This window comes from Oncorhynchus gorbuscha, linkage group LG12 (assembly GCF_021184085.1).
Source record: "Oncorhynchus gorbuscha isolate QuinsamMale2020 ecotype Even-year linkage group LG12, OgorEven_v1.0, whole genome shotgun sequence".
Classification (NCBI taxonomy): domain Eukaryota; kingdom Metazoa; phylum Chordata; class Actinopteri; order Salmoniformes; family Salmonidae; genus Oncorhynchus; species Oncorhynchus gorbuscha.
In genome coordinates, this window is record NC_060184.1 from 5,171,615 (window position 1) to 5,194,148 (window position 22,534).

The 22,534-nt window shown below is 43.8% G+C and overlaps 1 protein-coding gene across 1 annotated transcript in view; it reads left to right on the plus strand.

Moving 5' to 3' along the window:
- Positions 1–22,534, plus strand: part of LOC123990469 (low density lipoprotein receptor adapter protein 1-A-like) — a 59,611-nt gene that overhangs the window by 29,703 nt on the left and 7,374 nt on the right. The window contains exon 2 of the mRNA XM_046291018.1: positions 18,278–18,420. Coding sequence (XP_046146974.1) covers positions 18,278–18,420 — 143 coding nt within the window. The remainder of the gene's footprint in view (positions 1–18,277; positions 18,421–22,534) is intronic.

The following is a 22,534-nucleotide window of genomic DNA, read 5'->3' on the forward strand; positions in this document are numbered from 1 at the left end:
CTGTAAAATATCATAACAGGCTTGTTTGGCCCACTAGGCTAGATTAGACTGTAAAATATCCTAACAGGCTTGTTTGGCCCACTAGGCTAGATTAGACTGTAAAATACCCTAACAGGCTTGTTTGGCCCACTAGGCTAGATTAGACTGTAAAATACCCTAAAATGCTTGTTTGGCCCACTAGGCTAGATTAGACTGTAAAATATCATAACAGGCTTGTTTGGCCCACTAGGCTAGATTAGACTGTAAAATATCCTAACAGGCTTGTTTGGCCCACTAGGCTAGATTAGACTGTAAAATATCCTAACAGGCTTGTTTGGCCCACTAGGCTAGATTAGACTGTAAAATATCCTAACAGGCTTGTTTGGCCCACTAGGCTAGATTAGACTGTAAAATACCCTAAAAGGCTTGTTTGGCCCACTAGGCTAGATTAGACTGTAAAATACCCTAACAGGCTTGTTTGGCCCACTAGGCTAGATTAGACTGTAAAATATCATAAATCCTAACAGGCTTGTTTGGCCCACTAGGCTAGATTAGACTGTAAAATACCCTAACAGGCTTGTTTGGCCCGTACTGTGAGGAAGCCCATATATGGTATAATATAATATCTTGTCCTATACATGAACACATAGTGTGTAACAGAAGAACCATTTGATCATTTATGAAGTTTGCTGTCAAGGAACATTTGCTTTGAGTGCAGTCTCCATAGTTAATGTGCTTCGACGTTTAATAGTTGCCAATAAACCAATTGTCAAGAGACTGTGAAAGGCTTTGTTTTTTTGTTTTGTTGATATTGTAATATTTTTCTATTCTCATCTCGGCATGAATAATTGTCAGAGAGAGATAGAAGAGAGAGAACCATCCGCAGGTGATAGAAGAGAGAGAACCATCCGCAGGTGATATCTTGAGAGAGAACCATCCGCAGGTGATAGAAGAGAGAGAACCATCCGCAGGTGATAGAAGAGAGAGAACCATCCGCAGGTGATAGAAGAGAGAGAACCATCCGCAGGTGATAGAAGAGAGAGAACCATCCGCAGGTGATAGAAGAGAGAGAACCATCCGCAGGTGATAGAAGAGAGAGAACCATCCGCAGGTGATAGAAGAGAGAGAGAACCATCCGCAGGTGATAGAAGAGAGAGAACCATCCGCAGGTGATAGAAGAGAGAGAACCATCCGCAGGTGATAGAAGAGAGAGAACCATCCGCAGGTGATAGAAGAGAGAGAACCATCCGCAGGTGATAGAAGAGAGAGAACCATCCGCAGGTGATAGAAGAGAGAGAACCATCCGCAGGGGTATGCTTATTCACCAATTTGCCTCTATTCTCAATCAACCTTTCATTGTTGTTCTATCGCTTAATTGCAAAGACGGAACTTACCTCGTTCTTGGCTTGATGTATTTTCCTCAGGTCAATTAACGGGGATATCAAAGGAGTCAGCTTCCAATGATTTAACAGGCTTTATTAAACTAAATATGAGGTTTTGATTGAAGAAACTAAAGCAACTAATTAACAGCCTTGGACAGCTTCATGATGAGAGGCGAACGAACGAAACCAGGAAGTTGACAGGAAATGATAAATGCTCTTAACAGTGAGTTTTGTGTTGGCGGTCATCACCACCAGACTGTCCCAAATGGCACCCTATACCTTCTGAGAGTATTGACACCCCTCGACTATTTCCACATGTTGTTGTGTTACAGCCTGAATTTAAAATGGATTCAATTGAGATGTTTTGTTGTTGTTGTCATTGGCCTGCACAAAATACCCCAGAATGTCAAAGTGGAATTATGTTTTTTGCCATTTTGTTTTTACAAATTAATTAAAAATGAAAAGCTGATATGTCTTGAGCCAATAAGTACTCGGAGCAAAGAGTTGTATTAACAAGTCACATAATACGTTGCATGGACAATAATAGTGTTTAGAAAAGTTTGGTCATACGCACATCCTTAAAAATGTAGGTGCTGGGCTAATAAAGAATACATGCAAAGAACAGGAAGGCCCAATATACCGTTTATGAAGATCGGTTCTGTTTTGAAAACCTAGCGGTCAAACACGACTATTTAACTCGGCAAGTCAGTTAAGAACAAATTCTTATTTACAACGACGGCCTACCCTGGCCAAACCCGGACAACGCTGGGCCAGTTGTGCGCCATGTTATAGGACTCCCAAGCATAGCCGGATGTGATGCAGCCTGGATTTGAACCAGGGCCTGTAGTGACACTTCTTGCACTGAGATGCAGTTCCTTAGACCGCTGCACCACTCAGGAGCCCTTTAAGGATGTGAGTGAAATGGTTTACTTGCATAGGGAAGTTTTTTTCTTAGACATGTAGAGATGAAGTCGGTGGTTTACATACACTCAGGTTGGGGTCATTAAAACTCATTTTTCAACCACTCCACACATTTCTTGTCAAACTATAGTTTTGGAAAGTCGGTTGGGACATCTACTTTGTGCATAACACTAGTCATTTTTCCAACAATTGTTTACAAACATTATTTCACTTATAAGTCACTGTATCGCAATTCCAGTGGGAAGGTACCACGTTCATCTGTACAAACAATAGTACGCAAGTATAAACACCATGGGACCACGCAGCCGTCATACCGCTCAGGAAGGAGACGTGTTTGTCTCCTTGAGATGAACTTACTTTCGTGCGAAAAGTGCAAATCAATCCCAGAACAACATCAAAGGACCTTGTGAAGATACTGGAGGAAACAGGTACAAATTTATCTATAACCACAGTAAAACGAGTCCTATATCGACATAACCTGAAAGGCTACTCCGCAAGGAAGAAGACACTGCTCCAAAACCACCATAAAAAAGCCAGACTACGGTTTGCAACTGCACATGGGGACAAAGATCGTACTTTTTGGAGAAATGACCACTGGTCTGATGAAACAAAAATAGAACTGTTTGGCCATAATGACCAAAGTTATGTTTGGAGGAAAAAGGGGGAGGCTTGCAAGCTGAAGAACACCATCCCAACCGTAAAGCACGGGGGTGGCAGCATCATGTTGTGGCGGTGCTTTTCTGCAGGAGGGACTGGTGCACTTCACAAAATAGATGGCAACATGAGGAGGAAAATTATGTGGATATATTGAAGCAGCATTTCAAGACATCAGTCAGGAAGTTTTAGCTTAGTTGCAAATGGGTCTTCCAAATAGACAATGACCCCAAGCATACTTCTGAAGTTGTGGCAAAATGGCTTAAGGACAACAAAGTCAAGGTATTGGAGTGGCCATCACAAAACCCTGACCTGAATTCTATAGACAATTTGTGCACAGAACTGAAAAAGCGTGTGCGAGCAAGGAGGCCTACAAACCTGAATCAGTTACACCAGCTCTGTCAGGAGCAATGGGCCAAAATTCACCCAAATTATTGTGGGAACCTTGTGAAAGGTTTTTCGAAACGTTTGACCCAAGTTCAAGAATTTAAAGGCAATGCTACCAAATACTAATGTATGTAAACTTCTGAACTTCTAGGAATGCAATAAAAGCTGAAATAAATCATTCTCTCTTCCCTTATTCTGACATTTAACATTCTTAAAATAAAGTGGTGATCCTAATTGACCGAAGACAGGGAATTTTTACGAGGATTAAATGTCATGAATTTTGAAAAAACTGAGTTTAAATGTATTTGGCTAAGGTGTATGTAATCTTCCGACTTCAACTGTACCTACCTAGCTAGCTAGCTAAACAATGAACCATAATCCCAACACTAATACCGCATTCTAAACAACAGGGAACTAGGAAATCTCTGACTTCCGAGAGTTCTAAACAACAGGGAACTAGGAAATCTCTGACTTCCGAGAGTTCCTAAACAACTGGGAACTAGGAAATCTCTTCTGAGAGTTCTAAACAAGCCCATATGGGAAAATGTGCTCCTACTGGGAAAAATCTATTTGAACAGATCTCAGAATTCCATCTCTGGAAAGGTTCGACTTTCCAACCTGAAGATCACTGACGTCATGATTTGACCTTGTATTTTTCTGTGGCAGCACAGAATCTTCTAGAATGTCATTGTATGCTGTAGCATGAACATTTCCCTTCACTGGAACTAAGAGGCCCGAACCATGAAAAACAGCCCCTGACCATTATTCCTCCTCCACCAAACTTTACAGTTGTCTCTATGCATTTGGGCAGGTAGCGTTGTCCTGGTATCAACCAAATCCACCGGACTGCCAGATGGTGAAGTGTGATTCATCACTCCAGAGAATGCATTTCCACTGCTCTAGAGTCCAATGGCGGCGAGCTTTACACCACTCCAGCCGATGCTTGGCATTGCGCATGGTGATCTTAGGCTTGTGTGCGGTTGCTCGGCCATGGAAACCCATTTCATGAAATTCCTGATGAACAGTTCTTGTGCTGACTTTGCCTCCAGAGTCAGTTTGGAACTTGGTGGTGAATGTTGCAACTGAGGACAGACAATTTTTTACATGCAAAACGCTTCAGCTTGTGTGTGGCCTACCACTTTGCGGCTGAGCCGTTGTTGCTCCTAAACGTTTCCACTTCACAATAACAGAGCTTACAGTTGACCGGGGCAGCTCTAGCAGGGCAGACATTTTACAAACTGACTTGTTGGATAGGGGGTATCCTATGACGGTGCCACGTTAAAAGTTACTGAGCTCTTCAGTAAGGCCATTCTACTGCCTGTGTTTGTCAAGCATTACCATAAACGTTACACTACAGGACGTGTCCAATACGTAGAATGTATGCACACATGACTGTAAGTCGCTTTGGATAAAAGCGTCTGCTAAATGGCATATATTATTATATATTATTATATCATATATTACAATCAATAGATTGAGGGTAATAGTATAGCTGGGTACAATGTTCAACTGTCTGTTTGACCGGTTAACAGACTCACAAAGCATATTTTTAGCTGGGAATCAATGAGACCCTCTCAAAATGGGAAAACTATTTCGTTAGAGTGAGTTACACAGGGCCTCGTGAAAAAATCTATCCAATTTGCTTGTCCTTTTCTTAATTCTCACCTCTCATGCCATAATATGATCAAATTAATAATTTAAATATTTCCACTTATAAGTGGTATTTTATGATAATGTTGATTGTTATTTTTCATATCATCATATGGTTAGTTAATGGTTAGTTAATGGTTGACGTTATGATTATTTTCAAAGTTGTAACGTGTTTTCTAACAGTCCCCAGGCCTTGGTCAGCGGGGTGGTGGCTTTTGAAAAGTCTTATCTCTCCCAACCAGCCATTCTCTCTTTCTCCCTTACCCATCTGTCTAGCCTTTTGAATTTCATGCTGTCACAGTTACCAGCCCTTTCAAGGGCTTAACTTTCCTTATCATTTAAAGGATAGGTCCCCTCGGAAGTTCATCAACAAAGCTTGATGCATTGATAAGCTCAACAAAGGATAGGGCTCACCTCATCACAGTTCTGGGGACTTTAACCTCCCAGGTCTACCTTTGACTCATTCCTCTCTGCCTCCTTCTTTCCATCCTCTCCTCTTTTGACCTCACCCTCTCACCTTCCCCCTAGCATCACAAAGGCAGGCAATTAGCATCAACCTCATCTTTACTAGATGCTGTTCTTCCACTAACCTCATTGCAACTCCCCTCCAAGTCTCCATCAACTACCTTGTATCCTTTTTAATTAGCATCAACAACACTTTAACTGCCCCTACAAAGGATGGTATCGCGCCGTCCCAACCTTCGCTTTAATTAGCATCAACAAAGGATACTCTCTCCTCTTCCATCAACTATCATCTCTTCCCTCTGCTCAAACCTTCTCCAACCTATCTCCTGATTCTGCCTCCTCAAACCCTCCTCTCCTCCCTTTCTGCATCCTTTGACTAGGGCTTTAATTCCCCATCTTCCAAAGGATAGGTCCTCCCCTTAGCATCCGTGGCTTGATAGGACTTTAATTAGCTCACAGAACAGGGCTTCCCGGGCAGCATCAGCGGAAATGGAGGAAAATTAGCATCCCTGCGGATAGGGCTTTAATTAGCATCCTCCTCTTAATTAGCCTCTCTGTCTCTGCTGCATCAAAAAGGATAGGGCTTTAATTACCATCAACAAATTTCAAGCATCTGCCTCAACCCTAGGAAGCTCTTTGCCACCTTCTCCTCCCTCCTGAATCCTAGCATCCCCTCCCCCCTCCTTAATTAGCATCTGCAGATGACTTTCATTACCATTTTCAAAAAGAAGGTTAATTACATCCGATCCTTTAATTGCTAAGTCATCAACGACACTGCTGGTTCTGCTCACACTGCCCTACCCTGTGCTCTGACCTCTTTCTCCCATCTCTCTCCAGATGAAATCTAGCATCAACTTGGATAGGGCTTTAACAACCTGCCAAAGGATCGACCCTATCCCCTCCTCTCTTCTCCAGACCATTTCGGAGACCTTCTCCCTTACCTCACCTCGCTCATCAACTTATCCCTGACTGCTGGCTTCCCTTCCGTCTTCAAGAGATAGGGCTTTAGTTGCACCCTTCTGAAAAAAATTAGCATCATCCCTCCGATGTTAACAACATCAGACCAGTATCCCTTCTTTCTTTTCTCTCCAAAACTCTTGAATTAGCCATCCTTGGTCAGCTCTTATCTCTCTCAGAATGACCTTCTTGATCCAAATCAGTCAGGTTTCAAGACTAGTCATTCAACTGAGACTGCTCTTCTAATTAGCATCACGGAGGGCGCTTAACATCAACAACATATAAGCTAACTCTCTCTCCTCTGCTCTCATCCTTCTAGACCTATCGGGCTTCGATACTGTGAACCATCAGATCCTCCTCTCCACCCTCTCCGAGTTGGGCATCTCTAATTAACACCAACAGGGATAGGGCTTTAATTGCGTCCTACCTGACAAAGGTGGCGTGGCGAGAATCTGTCTCCTCACCACATCACCACTGGATCCCCCAGGGCTCTGTTCTAGGCCCTTCCTATTTCGCTATCAACAAAGTCACTTGGCTCTGTAGCATAACCTCACATGGTCTCTCCTATCATTGCTAAAGGATAGGGCACACAATTAATCAACTCCTTTCCCCTTCTGATGACCAGGTGGCTTTAATTCGCATCTCTGCATGTCTGGCAGACATATCAGTGTGGATGACGGATCACCACCTCAAGCTGAATTAACACGGCAAGACGGAGCTGCTCTTCCTCCAGGGATAGGACTGCCCGTTCCATGATCTCGCCATCACGGTTGACAACTCCATGTGTCCTCCTCCCAGATAGCGCTAAGAACCTTGGTGTGATCCTGGATCAACACCCTGTCGTTCTCAACTAACATCACAGGGGTGGCCCGTTCCTTAGGTTCATGCTCTACAACATCCAACAGATAGGGACCCTGCTCACACAGGATAGGGCTTTAATTAATCCAGGCACTTGTCATCTCCGTCTGGATTACTGCAATCGCTGTTGGCTGGGCTCCTGCCTGTGCCATTAAACCCCTACAACTCATCCAGAAGGATAGGGCGTTAGTGTTCAACCTTCCCAGGGGTAGTTCTTCAATCAGCATCAACAGGGATAGGGCTTCTCCACTGGCTTCCAGTTAAGCTTTAATTACGCTACAAGACCATGGTGCTTGCCTACGGAGCTGTGAGGGGAAGGGCTTTCAGTACCTCCAGGCTCTGATCAGGCCCTACACCCAAATAAGGGCACTGCGTTCATCCACCTCTGGCCTGCTTTCTCCCATCCACTGAGGATAGTACAGTTAATTCAGCCCAGTCAAAACTGATAGGGCTGCTCTGGCATCAACAATGGTGGAACAAACTCCCTCACGACGCCAGGACAGCGGAGTCAATCATCCACCTTCCGGAGACACCTGAAACCCCACCTCTTTAAGGAATACTTAGGATAGGATAAAGTAATCCTTCTACCCCCCCTTAAAATATTTAGATGCACTATTGTAAAGTGGCTGTTCCACTGGATGTCATAAGGTGAATGCACCAATTTGTAAGTCGCTCTGGATAAGAGCATCAACTAAATGACTTAAATGTAAATGTAAATGTAACGTTGTGTTTTCTAAGCAAGTCAACAGGCCTTGTTTAGTTGTCTTTTGAAAAGTCTTGCTTGGCCAACCAGCCAGAAAAGCCTCCTTACACAATTTAGATTTTAGACATCAACATGAAAACATTACACTGCAAACGTAACACATGGCCTGGGTCATTAAAGGGCTCCCTTTCCTATCAACAAAGGATAGGGCTTTAATTAGCATCAACAAAGGATATGGCTTTAATTAGCATCAACAAAGGATATGGCTTTAATTAGCATCAACAAAGGATAGGGCTTTAATTAGCATCAACAGGGATAGGGCTTTAATTAGCATCAACAGGGATAGGGCTTTAATTAGCATCAACAAAGGATATGGCTTTAATTAGCATCAACAAAGGATAGGGCTTTAATTAGCATCAACAAAGGATATGGCTTTAATTAGCATCAACAAAGGATAGGGCTTTAATTAGCATCAACAAAGGATAGGGCTTTAATTAGCATCAACAAAGGATAGGGCTTTAATTAGCATCAACAGGGATAGGGCTTTAATTAGCATCAACAAAGGATAGGGCTTTAATTAGCATCAACAAAGGGTAGGGCTTTAATTAGCATCCACAAAGGATAGGGATTTAATTAACATTATTAATTGATAGTGCTTTTGATGTGAAAGTCAATTAATGGGGCTTCTTGGTGAATGAGGATTATTTTGAAAGTGAGTATACACACCTACACGTACGACCACACTCAGGAAAATATATACACACAAGCACTCCTACTTTAATTAAAATCAACAACAGACACTATGAAGAGAAACTCAATGAATTGTAATTCTTGGTAACTTGGGATTATTTTTTGTTTTTAATAATATAAATTCTAAATATTTATTTTTGCCACAGCTTGATAAGAAAAGACAAACTAGCAGACAGTAAGATACTCAAACTAATAGTTTCATGATAGAAGGGCTTGTGGAAAGCAGCATGTCAACAACATCTCATATCTGACCATGCAGACCACAGAATGAACGCAACAGCCCGTGACTCCATGGTCAAGCAAATGTGTTCTCCTTGAGTGGCAGGGGGCGGGGCTTGGTGTGACAGGGGGCAGGGCTTGGTGTGACAGGGGGCAGGGCTTGGTGTGACAGGGGGGGGGCAGGGGCTTGGTGTGACAGGGGGCATGGTGTGACAGGAGGCAGGGTGTGGTGTGACAGGGGGCTTGGTGTGACAGGGGGCATGGCTTGGTGTGACAGGAGGCATGGCTTGGTGTGACAGGGGACAGGGCTTGGTGTGACAGGAGGCATGGCTTGGTGTGACAGGGGGCATGGCTTGGTGTGACAGGAGGCATGGCTTGGTGTGACAGGGGGCAGGGCTTGGTGTGACAGGGGGCAGGGCTTGGTGTGACAGGAGGCATGGCTTGGTGTGACAGGGGGCAGGGCTTGGTGTGACAGGGGGCATGGCTTGGTGTGACAGGAGGCATGGCTTGGTGTGACAGGAGGCATGGCTTGGTGTGACAGGGGGCAGGGCTTGGTGTGACAGGGGGCAGGGCTTGGTGTGACAGGGGGAAGGGCTTGGTGTGACAGGGGGGGCTTGGTGTGACAGGGGCGGGGCTTGGTGTGACAGGAGGCATGGCTTGGTGTGACAGGGGGCAGGGCTTGGTGTGACAGGGGGCATGGCTTGGTGTGACAGGGGCTTGGTATGACAGGGGGCAGGGCTTGGTGTGACAGGGGGTGTGACAGGGGCTTGGTGTGACAGGAGGCATGGCTAGGTGTGACAGGGTGCGGGGCTTGGTGTGACAGGGGGACGGGGCGTGGTGTGACAGGGGGCTTGGTGTGACAGGTGGCGGGGCTTGGTGTGACAGGAGGCAGGGTGTGGTGTTATTATTATTATTATATTAGGGGGCTTGGTGTGACAGGGGGCGGGGCTTGGTGTGACAGGGGGCAGGGCTTGGTGTGACAGAGGGCAGGGCTTGGTGTGACAGAGGGCAGGGCTTGGTGTGACAGGGGGCAGGGCTTGGTGTGACAGGGGGCGGGGCTTGGTGGGGACGCTGCATGCAGCAGGAGTAAACTATGATAATGGACATTACACATTTAACAAACCAAACATTGAAATACCGTTATATAAGGTCATATAGAAACTCAAACTGGTCTGTGGATCAAACCCTGTATATAGTAATATACAGCATATACAGCCAAACCTTATGCTGAATGCGTTTCGTGCCTGAGACATAATTCTCAGGCAGGACTGCAGATATAATCTTAACTAAAATAATTTTGTGTGTTTGCGTTTCAGGGATTGCTTTGCTAGGCGGCGGCCATTTTGTTTGTTTAAGCTCTTGTCAAAGCTGCCTCATAGCAGCTTTGTTATGCGGTGGTGGTAAGAAGCTGGTACAAAGACACACACACACACACACACACACACACACACACACACACACACACACACACACACACACACACACACACACACACACACACACACACACACACACACACACACACACACACACACACACACACACACACACACACACACACACACACACACACACACACACTGTGAAGGAGAGTAGTGTGCTGTCCTATCAACAATATGCTGTTGTCAAAGCTGCCTCATAGCAGTGGTGGAAAGAAGCTGGTACAAAGACACACACACACACACACACACATGTGTATGACGTAATATTGTGTACAATTTCAATCAAATCACAATCAGAAGTAAAGAATTCCTGCCTTTGACCTCCTTCCTTCTCATGCTGTCAGAGGTGTGTAGTTATTTCCTGATAACTCACAGTCTGCTGTGCGTTACGACAGCCAGGGTCACAGCCAGGGTCACAGCCAGGGTCACGGCCAGGGTCACAGTCAGGGTCACAGCCAGGTTCACAGCCTTGGTCACAGCCAGGGTCACAGCCAGGGTCACAGTCAGGGTCACAGCCAGGGTCACAGCCAGGGTCACAGCCAGGGTCACAGGTCACAGCCAGGGTCACAGCCAGGGTCACAGCCAGGGTCACAGCCAGGGTCACAGCCAGGGTCACAGTCAGGGTCACTGCCAGGGTCACAGTGAACTGTTATCCTGACACTCTGTTTATTTTAGTACGTATTTGAGAGACAGACAGACACAGCCAAGGTGCTTGGTGATGCAATTCAGTTGCCCACTTCCCCTACGATGGGATTATTACTAGAGAATAGCAACGGTTGCCTAGCAACCTCCTCTGGTACCTTAATGCCATATTTGCATCCTGTTGTTGTGGTGTGTTGTTAGGAAAGTGTCTCGGAGCTGGGTATTGAGAAAGGATGGATGAATGCCCCTTTTCAAAGTGAACCTTTCAGGCTGGGCCTTTAGACTGTTGTATAGAGCAGCTCTGACCTCTGCTCTCTTCCTCTCCTCTCCTCCTCCTCCTCCTCTCTCTCTCCATGCTCTACTTTCTGTCAAGGTGCTGTCCTAGATTCTCTCATGGATGGGTTTAGGACAGAAAATCAATTTGTGTGAATACCTAGTGTAGTGCAATAGTGTTTCATTTAATGGTGAGTAGTTGCAGCTGGCACCATGTCAGTGTGTTAAACCACCTGAGGAAGAACGCCCTATTTCTTTATCCCGCTTTCTCCATCTCTCTCTCTCTCTCTCTCTCTCTCTCTCTCTCTCTCTCTCTCTCTCTCTCTCTCTCTCTCTCTCTCTCTCTCTCTCTCTCTCTCTCTTCCTCTCTCTCTATCTCTCTCTTTCTATCTCTTCCTCTCTCTCTCTCTCTCTCTCTCTCTCTCTCTCTCTCTTTCTCTCTCCATCTATCTATCTTTCTCTCTCTCTCTCTTTCTCCATCTCTCTCTTTCTCCATCTATCTCTTTCAATTCAATTCTCTATCTCTCTCTTTCTCTCTCTTTCTCCATCCATATATCTCTCTCTCTTTCTCTATCTCTCTATCTCCATCTATATCTCTCTATCTTTCTCCATCTATATCTCTCTATCTTTCTCCATCTATAACTCTCTCTCTTTCTCCATCTATATATCTCTCTCTTTTTCCATCTATATCTCTCTCTCTTTCTCCATCTATATATCTCTCTCTTTCTCCATCTATATCTCTCTCTCTTTCTCCATCTATATCTCTCTCTCTTTCCATCTATATCTCTCTCTCTTTCTCCATCTATATCTCTCTTTTTTTCCATCTCTCTCTCTCTCTCTTTCTCCATCTCTCTCTCTTCCTCCATCTCTCTCCCTCTCTCTCTCTCTTCCTCCATCTCTCTCCCTCTCTCTCTCTCTGTCTATTGCGTTCAAATAAATTAAAGGAGCTTTATTGGCATGGGAAACATGTTAACATTGCCAAAGCAAGTGAGTTAGATAATATACAAAAGTGAAATAAACAATAAAAATGAACAGTAAACATTACACTCACAGAATAGATTTGAAATGTCATATTATGTATATATACAGTGTTATAACGATGTGCAAATGGTTAAAGTACAAAAGGGAAAATAAATATAGGCTTTATTTACAATGGTGTTTGTTCTTCACTGGTTGCCCTTTTCTTGTGGCAACAGGTCACAAATCTTGCTGCTGTGATGGGACACTGTGGAATTTCACCCAGTAGATATGGGAGTTTAAAATTGGATTTGTTTTCGAATTCTTTGTGGATCTGAGTAATCTGAGGGAAATATGTGTCTCTAACATGGTCATACATTTGGCAAGAGGTTAGGAAGTGCAGCTCAGTTTCCACCTCATTTTGTGGGCAGTGGGCACATATCAATAGCAAGGCTATGCTCACTCAGTCTGTACATATCTCTATCTCTGTCTATCCATCCATCTCTATCCCTGTCTATCTATCTCTCTCTATCTCTGTCTATCCATCTCTCTCTATCCCTGTCTATCCATCTCTCTCTATCCCTGTCTATCCATCTCTCTCTATCCCTGTCTATCTATCTCTCTCTAGCTCTGTCTATCCATCTCTCTCTATCTCTATCTATCCATCTCTATCTAGCTCTGTCTATCTATCTCTCTCTATCTCTATCTATCCATCTCTATCTCTGTCTATCCATCTCTCTCTATCTCTGTCTATCTATCTCTCTCTCTGTCTATCTATCTCTCTCTAGCTCTGTCTATTCATCTCTATCCCTGTCTATCCATCTCTCTCTATCTCTGTCTATCTATCTCTCTCTATCTCTGTCTATCTATCTCTCTCTATCTCTGTCTATCCATCTCTATCTAGCTCTGTCTATCTATCTCTCTCTATCTCTATCTATCCATCTCTCTCTATCTCTGTCTATCCATCTCTATCCCTGTCTATCCATCTCTCTCTATCTCTGTCTATCCATCTCTATCCCTGTCTATCCATCTCTCTCTATCTCTGTCTATCTATCTCTCTCTATCTCTGTCTATCCATCTCTATCCCTGTCTATCCATCTCTCTCTATCTCTGTCTATCTATCTCTCTCTAGCTCTGTCTATCCATCTCTCTCTCTGTCTATCCATCTCTCTCTATCTCTGTCTATCCATCTCTCTCTCTGTCTATCCATCTCTATCTCTCTCTGTCTATCTATCTCTCTCTATCTCTGTCTATCCATCTCTCTCTCTCTGTCTATCTATCTCTCTCTATCTCCGTCTATCCATCTCTCTCTAGCTCTGTCTATTCATCTCTAGCTCTGTCTATTCATCTCTATCTAGCTCTGTCTATCCATCTCTCTCTAGCTCTGTCTATCCATCTCTCTCTAGCTATGTCTATCCATCTCTCTCTAGCTCTGTCTATTCATCTCTAGCTCTGTCTATTCATCTCTATCTCTATCTATCCATCTCTCTCTAGCTCTGTCTATTCATCTCTATCTCTGTCTATCCATCTCTCTCTAGCTCTATCTATCCATCTCTCTCTAGCTCTGTCTATTCATCTCTATCTCTGTCTATCCATCTCTCTCTATCTCTGTCTATCCATCTCTCTCTATCTCTGTCTATCCATCTCTCTCTATCTCTGTCTATCCATCTCTCTCTATCTCTGTCTATCCATCTCTCTCTATCTCTGTCTATCCATCTCTCTCTATCTCTGTCTATCCATCTCTCTCTATCTCTATCTATCAATCTCTCTCTCTCTATCTCTGTCTATCCATCTCTCTCTATCTCTGTCTATCCATCTCTCTCTATCTCTGTCTATCCATCTCTCTCTATCTCTGTCTATCCATCTCTCTCTATCTCTGTCTATCCATCTCTATCTCTATCTATCATCTCTCTCTATCTCTCTCTATCTCTGTCTATCCATCTCTCTCTATCTCTGTCTATCCATCTCTCTCTATCTCTGTCTATCCATCTCTCTCTATCTCTGTCTATCCATCTCTATCTAGCTCTGTCTATTCATCTCTATCTCTGTCTATCCATCTCTCTCTAGCTCTATCTATCCATCTCTCTCTAGCTCTATCTATCCATCTCTCTCTATCTCTGTCTATCCATCTCTCTCTAGCTCTATCTATCCATCTCTCTCTAGCTCTGTCTATTCATCTCTATCTCTGTCTATCCATCTCTCTCTAGCTCTATCTATCCATCTCTCTCTAGCTCTATCTATCCATCTCTCTCTATCTCTGTCTATCCATCTCTCTCTAGCTCTATCTATCCATCTATCTCTATCTCTGTCTATCCATCTCTCTCTATCTCTGTCTATCCATCTCTCTCTATCTCTGTCTATCCATCTCTCTCTATCTCTGTCTATCCATCTCTCTCTATCTCTATCTATCCATCTCTCTCTAGCTCTGTCTATTCATCTCTCTCTATCTCTGTCTATTCATCTCTATCTCTGTCTATCCATCTCTCTCTATCTCTGTCTATCCATCTCTCTCTATCTCTATCTATCCATCTCTCTCTATCTCTGTCTATCCATCTCTCTCTATCTCTATCTATCCATCTCTCTCTAGCTCTGTCTATTCATCTCTATCTCTGTCTATCCATCTCTCTCTAGCTCTATCTATCCATCTCTCTCTAGCTCTGTCTATTCATCTCTATCTCTGTCTATCCATCTCTCTCTATCTCTGTCTATCCATCTCTCTCTATCTCTGTCTATCTATCTCTCTCTATCTCTGTCTATCCATCTCTCTCTCTCTGTCTATCTATCTCTCTCTCTCTGTCTATCCATCTCTCTCTAGCTCTATCTATCCATCTCACTAGCTCTGTCTATCCATCTCTCTCTATCTCTGTCTATCCATCTCTCTCTAGCTCTGTCTATTCATCTCTAGCTCTGTCTATTCATCTCTATCTCTGTCTATCCATCTCTCTCTAGCTCTATCTATCCATCTCTCTCTAGCTCTGTCTATTTCAAATCAAATCAAATCAAATGTATTTATATAGCCCTTCGTACATCAGCTGATATCTCAAAGTGCTGTACAGAAACCCAGCCTAAAACCCCAAACAGCAAACAATGCAGGTGTAAAAGCACGGTGGCTAGGAAAAACTCCCTAGAAAGGCCAAAACCTAGGAAGAAACCTAGAGAGGAACCGGGCTATGTGGGGTGGCCAGTCCTCTTCTGGCTGTGCCGGGTAGAGATTATAACAGAACATGACCAAGATGTTCAAATGTTCAGTAATGACCAGCATGGTCAAATAACAATAAGGCAGAACAGTTGAAACTGGAGCAGCAGCACAGTCAGGTGGACTGGGGACAGCAAGGAGCCATCATGTCAGGTAGTCCTGGGGCACGGTCCTAGGGCTCAGGTCAGTTGAAACTGGAGCAGGAGCATGGCCAGGTGGACTGGGGACAGCAAGGAGTCCTCATGTCAGGTAGTCCTGGGACATGGTCCTAGGGCCCAGGCCAGTTGAAACTGGAGCAGCAGCATGGCCAGGTGGACTGGGGACAGCAAGGAGTCATCATGTCAGGTAGTCCTGGGGCATGGTCCTAGGGCTCAGGTCCTCCGAGAGAGAGAAAGAAAGAGAGAAGGAGAGAATTAGAGAACGCACACTTAGATTCACACAGGACACCTGAATAGGACAGGAGAAGTACTCCAGAAGTACTCCAGTATTCATCTCTATCTCTGTCTATCCATCTCTCTCTAGCTCTGTCTATTCATCTCTCTCTATCTCTGTCTATCCATCTCTCTCTATCTCTGTCTATCCATCTCTCTCTATCTCTGTCTATCCATCCATCTCTGTCTATCCATCTCTCTCTATCTCTGTCTCCATCTCCATCTCTCTATCCATCTCTCTATCTCTGTCTATCCATCTATCTCTAGCTCTGTCTATCCATCTCTCTCTATCTCTGTCTATCCATCTCTATCTAGCTCTGTCTATTCATCTCTAGCTCTGTCTATTCATCTCTATCTCTGTCTATTCAATTCAATTCAATTCAAGGGCTTTATTGGCATGGGAAACATGTGTTAACATTGCCAAAGCAAGTGAGGTAGACAACATACAAAGTGAATATATAAAGTGAAAAACAACAAAAATTAACAGTAAACATTACACATACAGAAGTTTAAAAACAGTAAAGACATTACAAATGTCATATTATATATATATATACAATGTACAAATAGTTAAAGGACACAAGATAAAATGAATAAGCATAAATATGGGTTGTATTTACAATGGTGTTTGTTCTTCACTGGTTGCCCTTTTCTCGTGGCAACAGGTCACAAATCTTGCTGCTGTGATGGCACACTGTGGAATTTCACCCAAAAGATATGGGAGTTTTTCAAAATTGGATTTGTTTTCAAATTCTTTGTGGATCTGTGTAATCTGGGGGAAATATGTCTCTCTAATATGGTCATACATTAGGCAGGAGGTTAGGAAGTGCAGCTCAGTTTCCACCTCATTTTGTGGGCAGTGAGCACATAGCCTGTCTTCTCTTGAGAGCCATGACTGCCTGTCTCTCTCTCTCTCTCTCTCTCTCTCTCTCTCTCTCTCTCTCTCTCTCTCTCTCTCTCTCTCTCTCTCTCTCTCTCTCTCTCTCTCTCTCTCTCTCTCTCTCTCTCTCTCTCTCGCTGTCTCTCTCTCTGTCTCTCTCTCTCTCTCTCTCTGTCTCTCTCTCTCTCTCTCTCTCTGTCTCTCTCTCTGTCTCTCTCTCTGTCTCTGTCTCTCTCTCTCTCTCTCTCTCTCTCTCTCTCTCTCTCTCTCTCTCTCTCTCTCTCTCTCTCTCTCTCTCTCTCTCTCCCGCTCTCTCTCCCGCTCTCTCTCTCTCCCGCAACAGTTTGGGGAAGGCCCTTTCCTGCTTCAGAATACCAAGGCCCCCATGCACAAAGTGAGGTCCATACAGAAATGGTTTGTCGAGATCGGTATGGAAGATTTTGACTGGCCCGCACAGAACCTTAACCCCACCTTTGGGATGAATTGGAACGCAGACTGCGAGCCAGGCCTAATCGCCCAATATCAGTGCCTGAACTCACTAATGTTCTTGTGGCTGAATGGAAGCAAGTCCCTGCAGCAATGTTCCAACATCTAGTGGAAAGCTTTCCCAGAAGAATAGAGGCTGTTATAGCAGCAATGTTCCACCATCTAGTGGAAAACCTTCCCAGAAGAGTGGAGGCTGTTATAGCAGCAATGTTCCGCCATCTAGTGGAAAGCCTTCCCAGAAGAGTGGAGGCTGTTATAGCAGCAATGTTCCGCCATCTAGTGGAAAGCCTTCCCAGAAGAGTGGAGGCTGTTATAGCAGCAATGTTCCAACATCTAGTGGAAAGCCTTCCCAGAAGAGTGGAGGCTGTTATAGCAGCAATGTTCCAACATCTAGTAGAAAGCCTTCCCAGAAGAGTGGAGGCTGTTATAGCAGCAATGTTCCAACATCTAGTGGAAAGCCTTCCCAGAAGAGTGGAGGCTGTTATAGCAGCAATGTTCCAACATCTAGTAGAAAGCCTTCCCAGAAGAGTGGAGGCTGTTATAGCAGCAATGTTCCAACATTTAGTAGAAAGCCTTCCCAGAAGAGTGGAGGCTGTTATAGCAGCAATGTTCCAACATCTAGTAGAAAGCCTTCCCAGAAGAGTGGAGGCTGTTATAACGGCAAAGGGAGGGACCAACTCCATAATAATGCCCGGGATTTTGGATTGAGATGTTCGACGAGCAGGCGTTTCCATACTTTTGGTGATGTAGGCTACCCATTCCACAATATATCTAACCTACAGTATCTATTTAGGACAATATATCTAACCTACAGTATCTATTTTGGACAATATATCTAACCTACAGTATCTATTTAGGACAATATATCTAACCTACAGTACCTATTTTGGACAATATATCTAACCTACAGTATCTATTTTGGACAATATATCTAACCTACAGTATCTATTCTGGACATTTTCCCCGATTTACAAATGAGCCTTTCAGCCTTTCATCCAATCACATCTTACTAATTGTGTACCTGTTGTGTTTTCTGTCCAATCAGAGCTGCCGGAGAACTGGACAGACACCAAGGAGACCCTATTGGAAGGGATGGTTTTCCAGGTCAAGTACCTGGGGATGACTCTGGTGGGACAACCTAAAGGAGAGGACATGGCCGCTGCAGCTATACACAGGATAGTCTCTACGGTGAGTCGGTGTGTGTGTGTGTGTGTGTGTGTGTGTGTGTGTGTGTGTGTGTGTGTGTGTGTGTGTGTGTGTGTGTGTGTGTGTGTGTGTGTGTGTGTGTGTGTGTGTGTGTGTGTGTGTGTGTGCTCAGCAGAGTAGTATGATAGTCTAGTTTATTCACACAAAGAAAGATTCACACAGTCTACTCTTATTCAATGAAATCCTGTTTTGATCCATTGACTCATGATCTTAATCAGTTAATCAGTTAATCAGGAGGCAGTTTCCATCAGTGTGTGTACATGTTTTCTTACCTGCTCTTACCTACTCCTTCAAGGGGTTTTCTTTATTTTTTACTATTTTCTACAATGTAGAATAATAGTGAAGACATCAAGAACTATGAATGAACACACATGGAATCATGTAGTAACCCAAAATAAAAAGTGTTGAACAAATCTAGATATTTGAGATTTCTTCAAATAGCCACCCTTTGCCATGATGACAGTTTGCACTCGTTTGGCATTCTCTCAACCAGCTTCATGAGGTAGTCACCTGGATTGCATTTCAATTAACAGGTGTGCCTTAATTTGTGGAATTTCTTTCCTTCTTAATGCGTTTGAGCCAATCAGTTGTGTTATCACAAGGTAGGGGTGGTATACAGAAGTTCGCCCTCTTTGGTAAAATACCATATTATGGCAAGAACAGCTCAAACAAGCAAATATAAATTACAGTCCATCATTACTTTAAGATTTCTTGAACTGTAGTCGCAAAAACCATCAAGAGCTATGATGAAACTGGCTCTGAGGACCTCCACAGGAAAGGAAGACCCAGAGTTACCTCTGCTGCAGAGGATCAGTTCATTAGAGTTAACTGTCTCTCATGAGGATCGCCACAGGAAAGGAAGACCCAGAGTTACCTCTGCTCCAGAGGATCAGTTCATTAGAGTTAACTGTCTCTCATGAGGACCACCACAGGACAGGAAGACCCAGAGTTACCTCTGCTGCAGAGGATAAGTTCATTAGAGTTAACTGTCTCTCATGAGGACCACCACAGGACAGGAAGACCCAGAGTTACCTCTGCTGCAGAGGTACCAAGCCTTCATGGTCGAATTGCTGTAAAGAAACCCCTACTATAGGACACCAATAAGAAGAAGAGACTTGCTTGGGCCAAGAAACACGAGCAATGGACATTAGACATTAGACCAGGGGAAATCTGTCCTTTGGTCTGATGAATCCAAATGTGAGATTTTTGGTTCCAACCACCATGTCTTTGTGAGACGCGGAGTAGGTGAACGGATGATCTCTGCATGTGTATTTCCCACCGTGAAGCATGGAGGAGGAGGTGTGATGGTGTGGGGGTGCTTTACTGGTGACATTTATTTAGAATTCAATGCACACTTAACCAGCATGGCTACCACAGCATTACGCCTTCCCATCTGGTTTGCTCTTAGTGGGACTATCATTTGGACAATGACCCAACACACCTCTAGGCTGTGCAGAGTGAAGGAAAAGCAGCCTATAAGTGCTCAGCATATGTGGGAACTCCTTCAAGACAGTAGACGAAGCATTCCAGGTGAAGCTGGTTGAGATTATGCCAAAAGTGTACAAAGCTGTCATCAAGGCAAAGGGTGGCTATTTGAAGAATCTCAAATATAAAATATATTTTTAATTGTTTAACACTTATTTGGGTGCTACACGATTCCATATGTGTAATTTCATAGTTTGATGTCTTCACTAATATTCTACAATTTAGAACATAGTAACAATAAATAAATAAAAACCCTGGAATGAATGTTCTAAAACATTTGACCGGTAATGTATACAGTTGAAGTCGGAAGTTTACATACACCTTAGCCAAATACATTTAAACTCAGATTTTCACAATTGTTAACATTTAATGGATCACTACATTATTTTAAGAATGTGAAATGTCAGAATAATAGGAGAGAGAATGATTTATTTCAGCTTTTATTTCTTTCATCACATTCCCAGTGGTTCAGAAGTTTACATACACTCAATTAGTATTTGGTATCATTGCCTTTAAACTGTTTAACTTAGCTCAAACTTTTTCAGGTAGCCTCCCACAAGCCTCCCACAATATGTTGGGTGAATTTTGGCCCATTCCTCCTGACAGAGCTGGTGTAACTGAGTCAGGTTTGTAGGCCTCCTTGCTAGCACACGGTTTTTCAGTTCTGCCCACATATGTTCTATAGGATTGTGTCCAGGGCTTTGTGATGGCCACTTGTCATGTTTTGTCATTTATTATCTTGTCTTGTCCCTGTGCTTCCCATTCTATTCGTTTCCCTCTGCTGGTCTTATTAGGTTCTTTCCCTCTTTCTATCCCTCTCTCTCCCCCTCCCTCTCTCACTCTCTCGCTCTCTCTTCTCTCTATCGTTCCGTTCCTGCTCCCAGCTGTTCCTATTCCCCTAATCAATCATTTAGTCTTCCCACACCTGTTCCCGATCCTTTCCCCTGATTAGAGTCCCTATTTCTTCCTTTGTGTTCCGTTCCTGTCCTGTCGGTTCCTTGTCTAGAATTCACCGTGCTGTGTTTGTGTATCGCCCTGTCGTGTCGTGTTTTCCTCAGATGCTGCGTGGTGAGCAGGTGTCTGAGTCTGTCTGGTTCAAGTGCCTTCCCGAGGCAACCTGCTGTTCACCTGCTGTTCAAGATCGAGTCTCCAGTTTGTCCTCGTCATTTCGAGTGAAAGTTGTGTTTTTTGTTTGTATTTACTTTACTGGATTAAAGACTCTGTTTTCGCCAAGTCGCTTTTGGGTCCTCTTTCACCTGCATGACACCACTCCAATACCTTGACTTTGTTGCCCTTAAGCCATTTTGCCACAACTTCGGAAGTACGCTTGGGGTCATTGTCCATTTGGAACACCCATTTGCAACTAAGCTTTAACTTCCTGACAGAAGTCTTGAGATGTTGCTTAAATATAATGTTCCTACCTCATGATGCCATCTATTTTGTGAAGTGCACCAGTCCCTCCTGCAGCAAAGCACCCCCACAACATGATGCTGCCACCCTTGTGCTTCACGGTTGGGATGGTGTTCTTCAGGTTGTAATCCTCCCCTTTTTCCTCCAAACATAATGATGGTCATTATGGCCAAACAGTTCTATTTTTGTTTAATCAGACCAGAGGACATTTCTCCAAAAAGTACCATCTTTGTCCCCATGTGCAGTTGCAAAAAGTAGTCTGGCTTTTTTATGGCGGTTTTGGAGCAGTGGCTTCTTCCTTGCTGAGCAGCCTTTCAGGTTATGTCGATATAGGACTCGTTTTACTGTGGATATAGATACTTTTGAACCTGTTTCCTCCAGTATCTTCACAAGGTCCTTTGCTGATGTTCTGGGATTGATCTGCACTTTTCGCACCAAAGTACGTTAATTTCTAGGAGACAGTACGTGTCTCCTTCCTGAGCGGTATGACGGCTGCATTGGGCCCATGGTGTTTATACTTGCGTACTATTGTTTGTACAGATGAACGTGGTACCTTCAGGCATTTGGAAATTGCTCCCAAGGATGAACCAGACTTGTGGAGGTCTACAATTACTTTTCTGAAGTCTTGGCTGATTTCTTTTGATTTTCCTAATACATCCACATGTACACCTCCAATTGACTCAAATTATGTCAATTAGCAAGAAGCTTCTAAAGTCATGACATCATTTTCTGGAATTTTCCAAGCTGTTTAAAGGCAAAAGTCAACTTAGTGTATGTAAACTTCTGATGCACTGGAATTGTGATACAGTGAATTATAAGTGAAATAACCTGTCTGTAAACAATTGTTGGAAAAATTACTTGTGTCATGCACAAAGTAGTGTCAGGTGGAGCAGCACGGAGAGCAAGAGCAGACTCAGAGCAGAAATCAGGAATGAATGAACCAAGATATGTATTGTAACAGGGAGAGATGAAGTGCATTTCCAGGGATGTTCGGATGAGTTGTAGGAAACCAGATGTGGAGGCTGAGGTTGGAGATGGGAAACAGGTCCGGAGGAGGGGAATCCAAGGGAGTAAAGAGGATCCAGAACAAGGTAGCAGGGTGGTGAGATGTGAAACAGGAGACAGGAACCAGAGTCAGAGCGGCAAAACTGTAGTTACGGGATCTTCCTCAGTCGTGTTTTCCTCAGATGCTGCGTGGTGA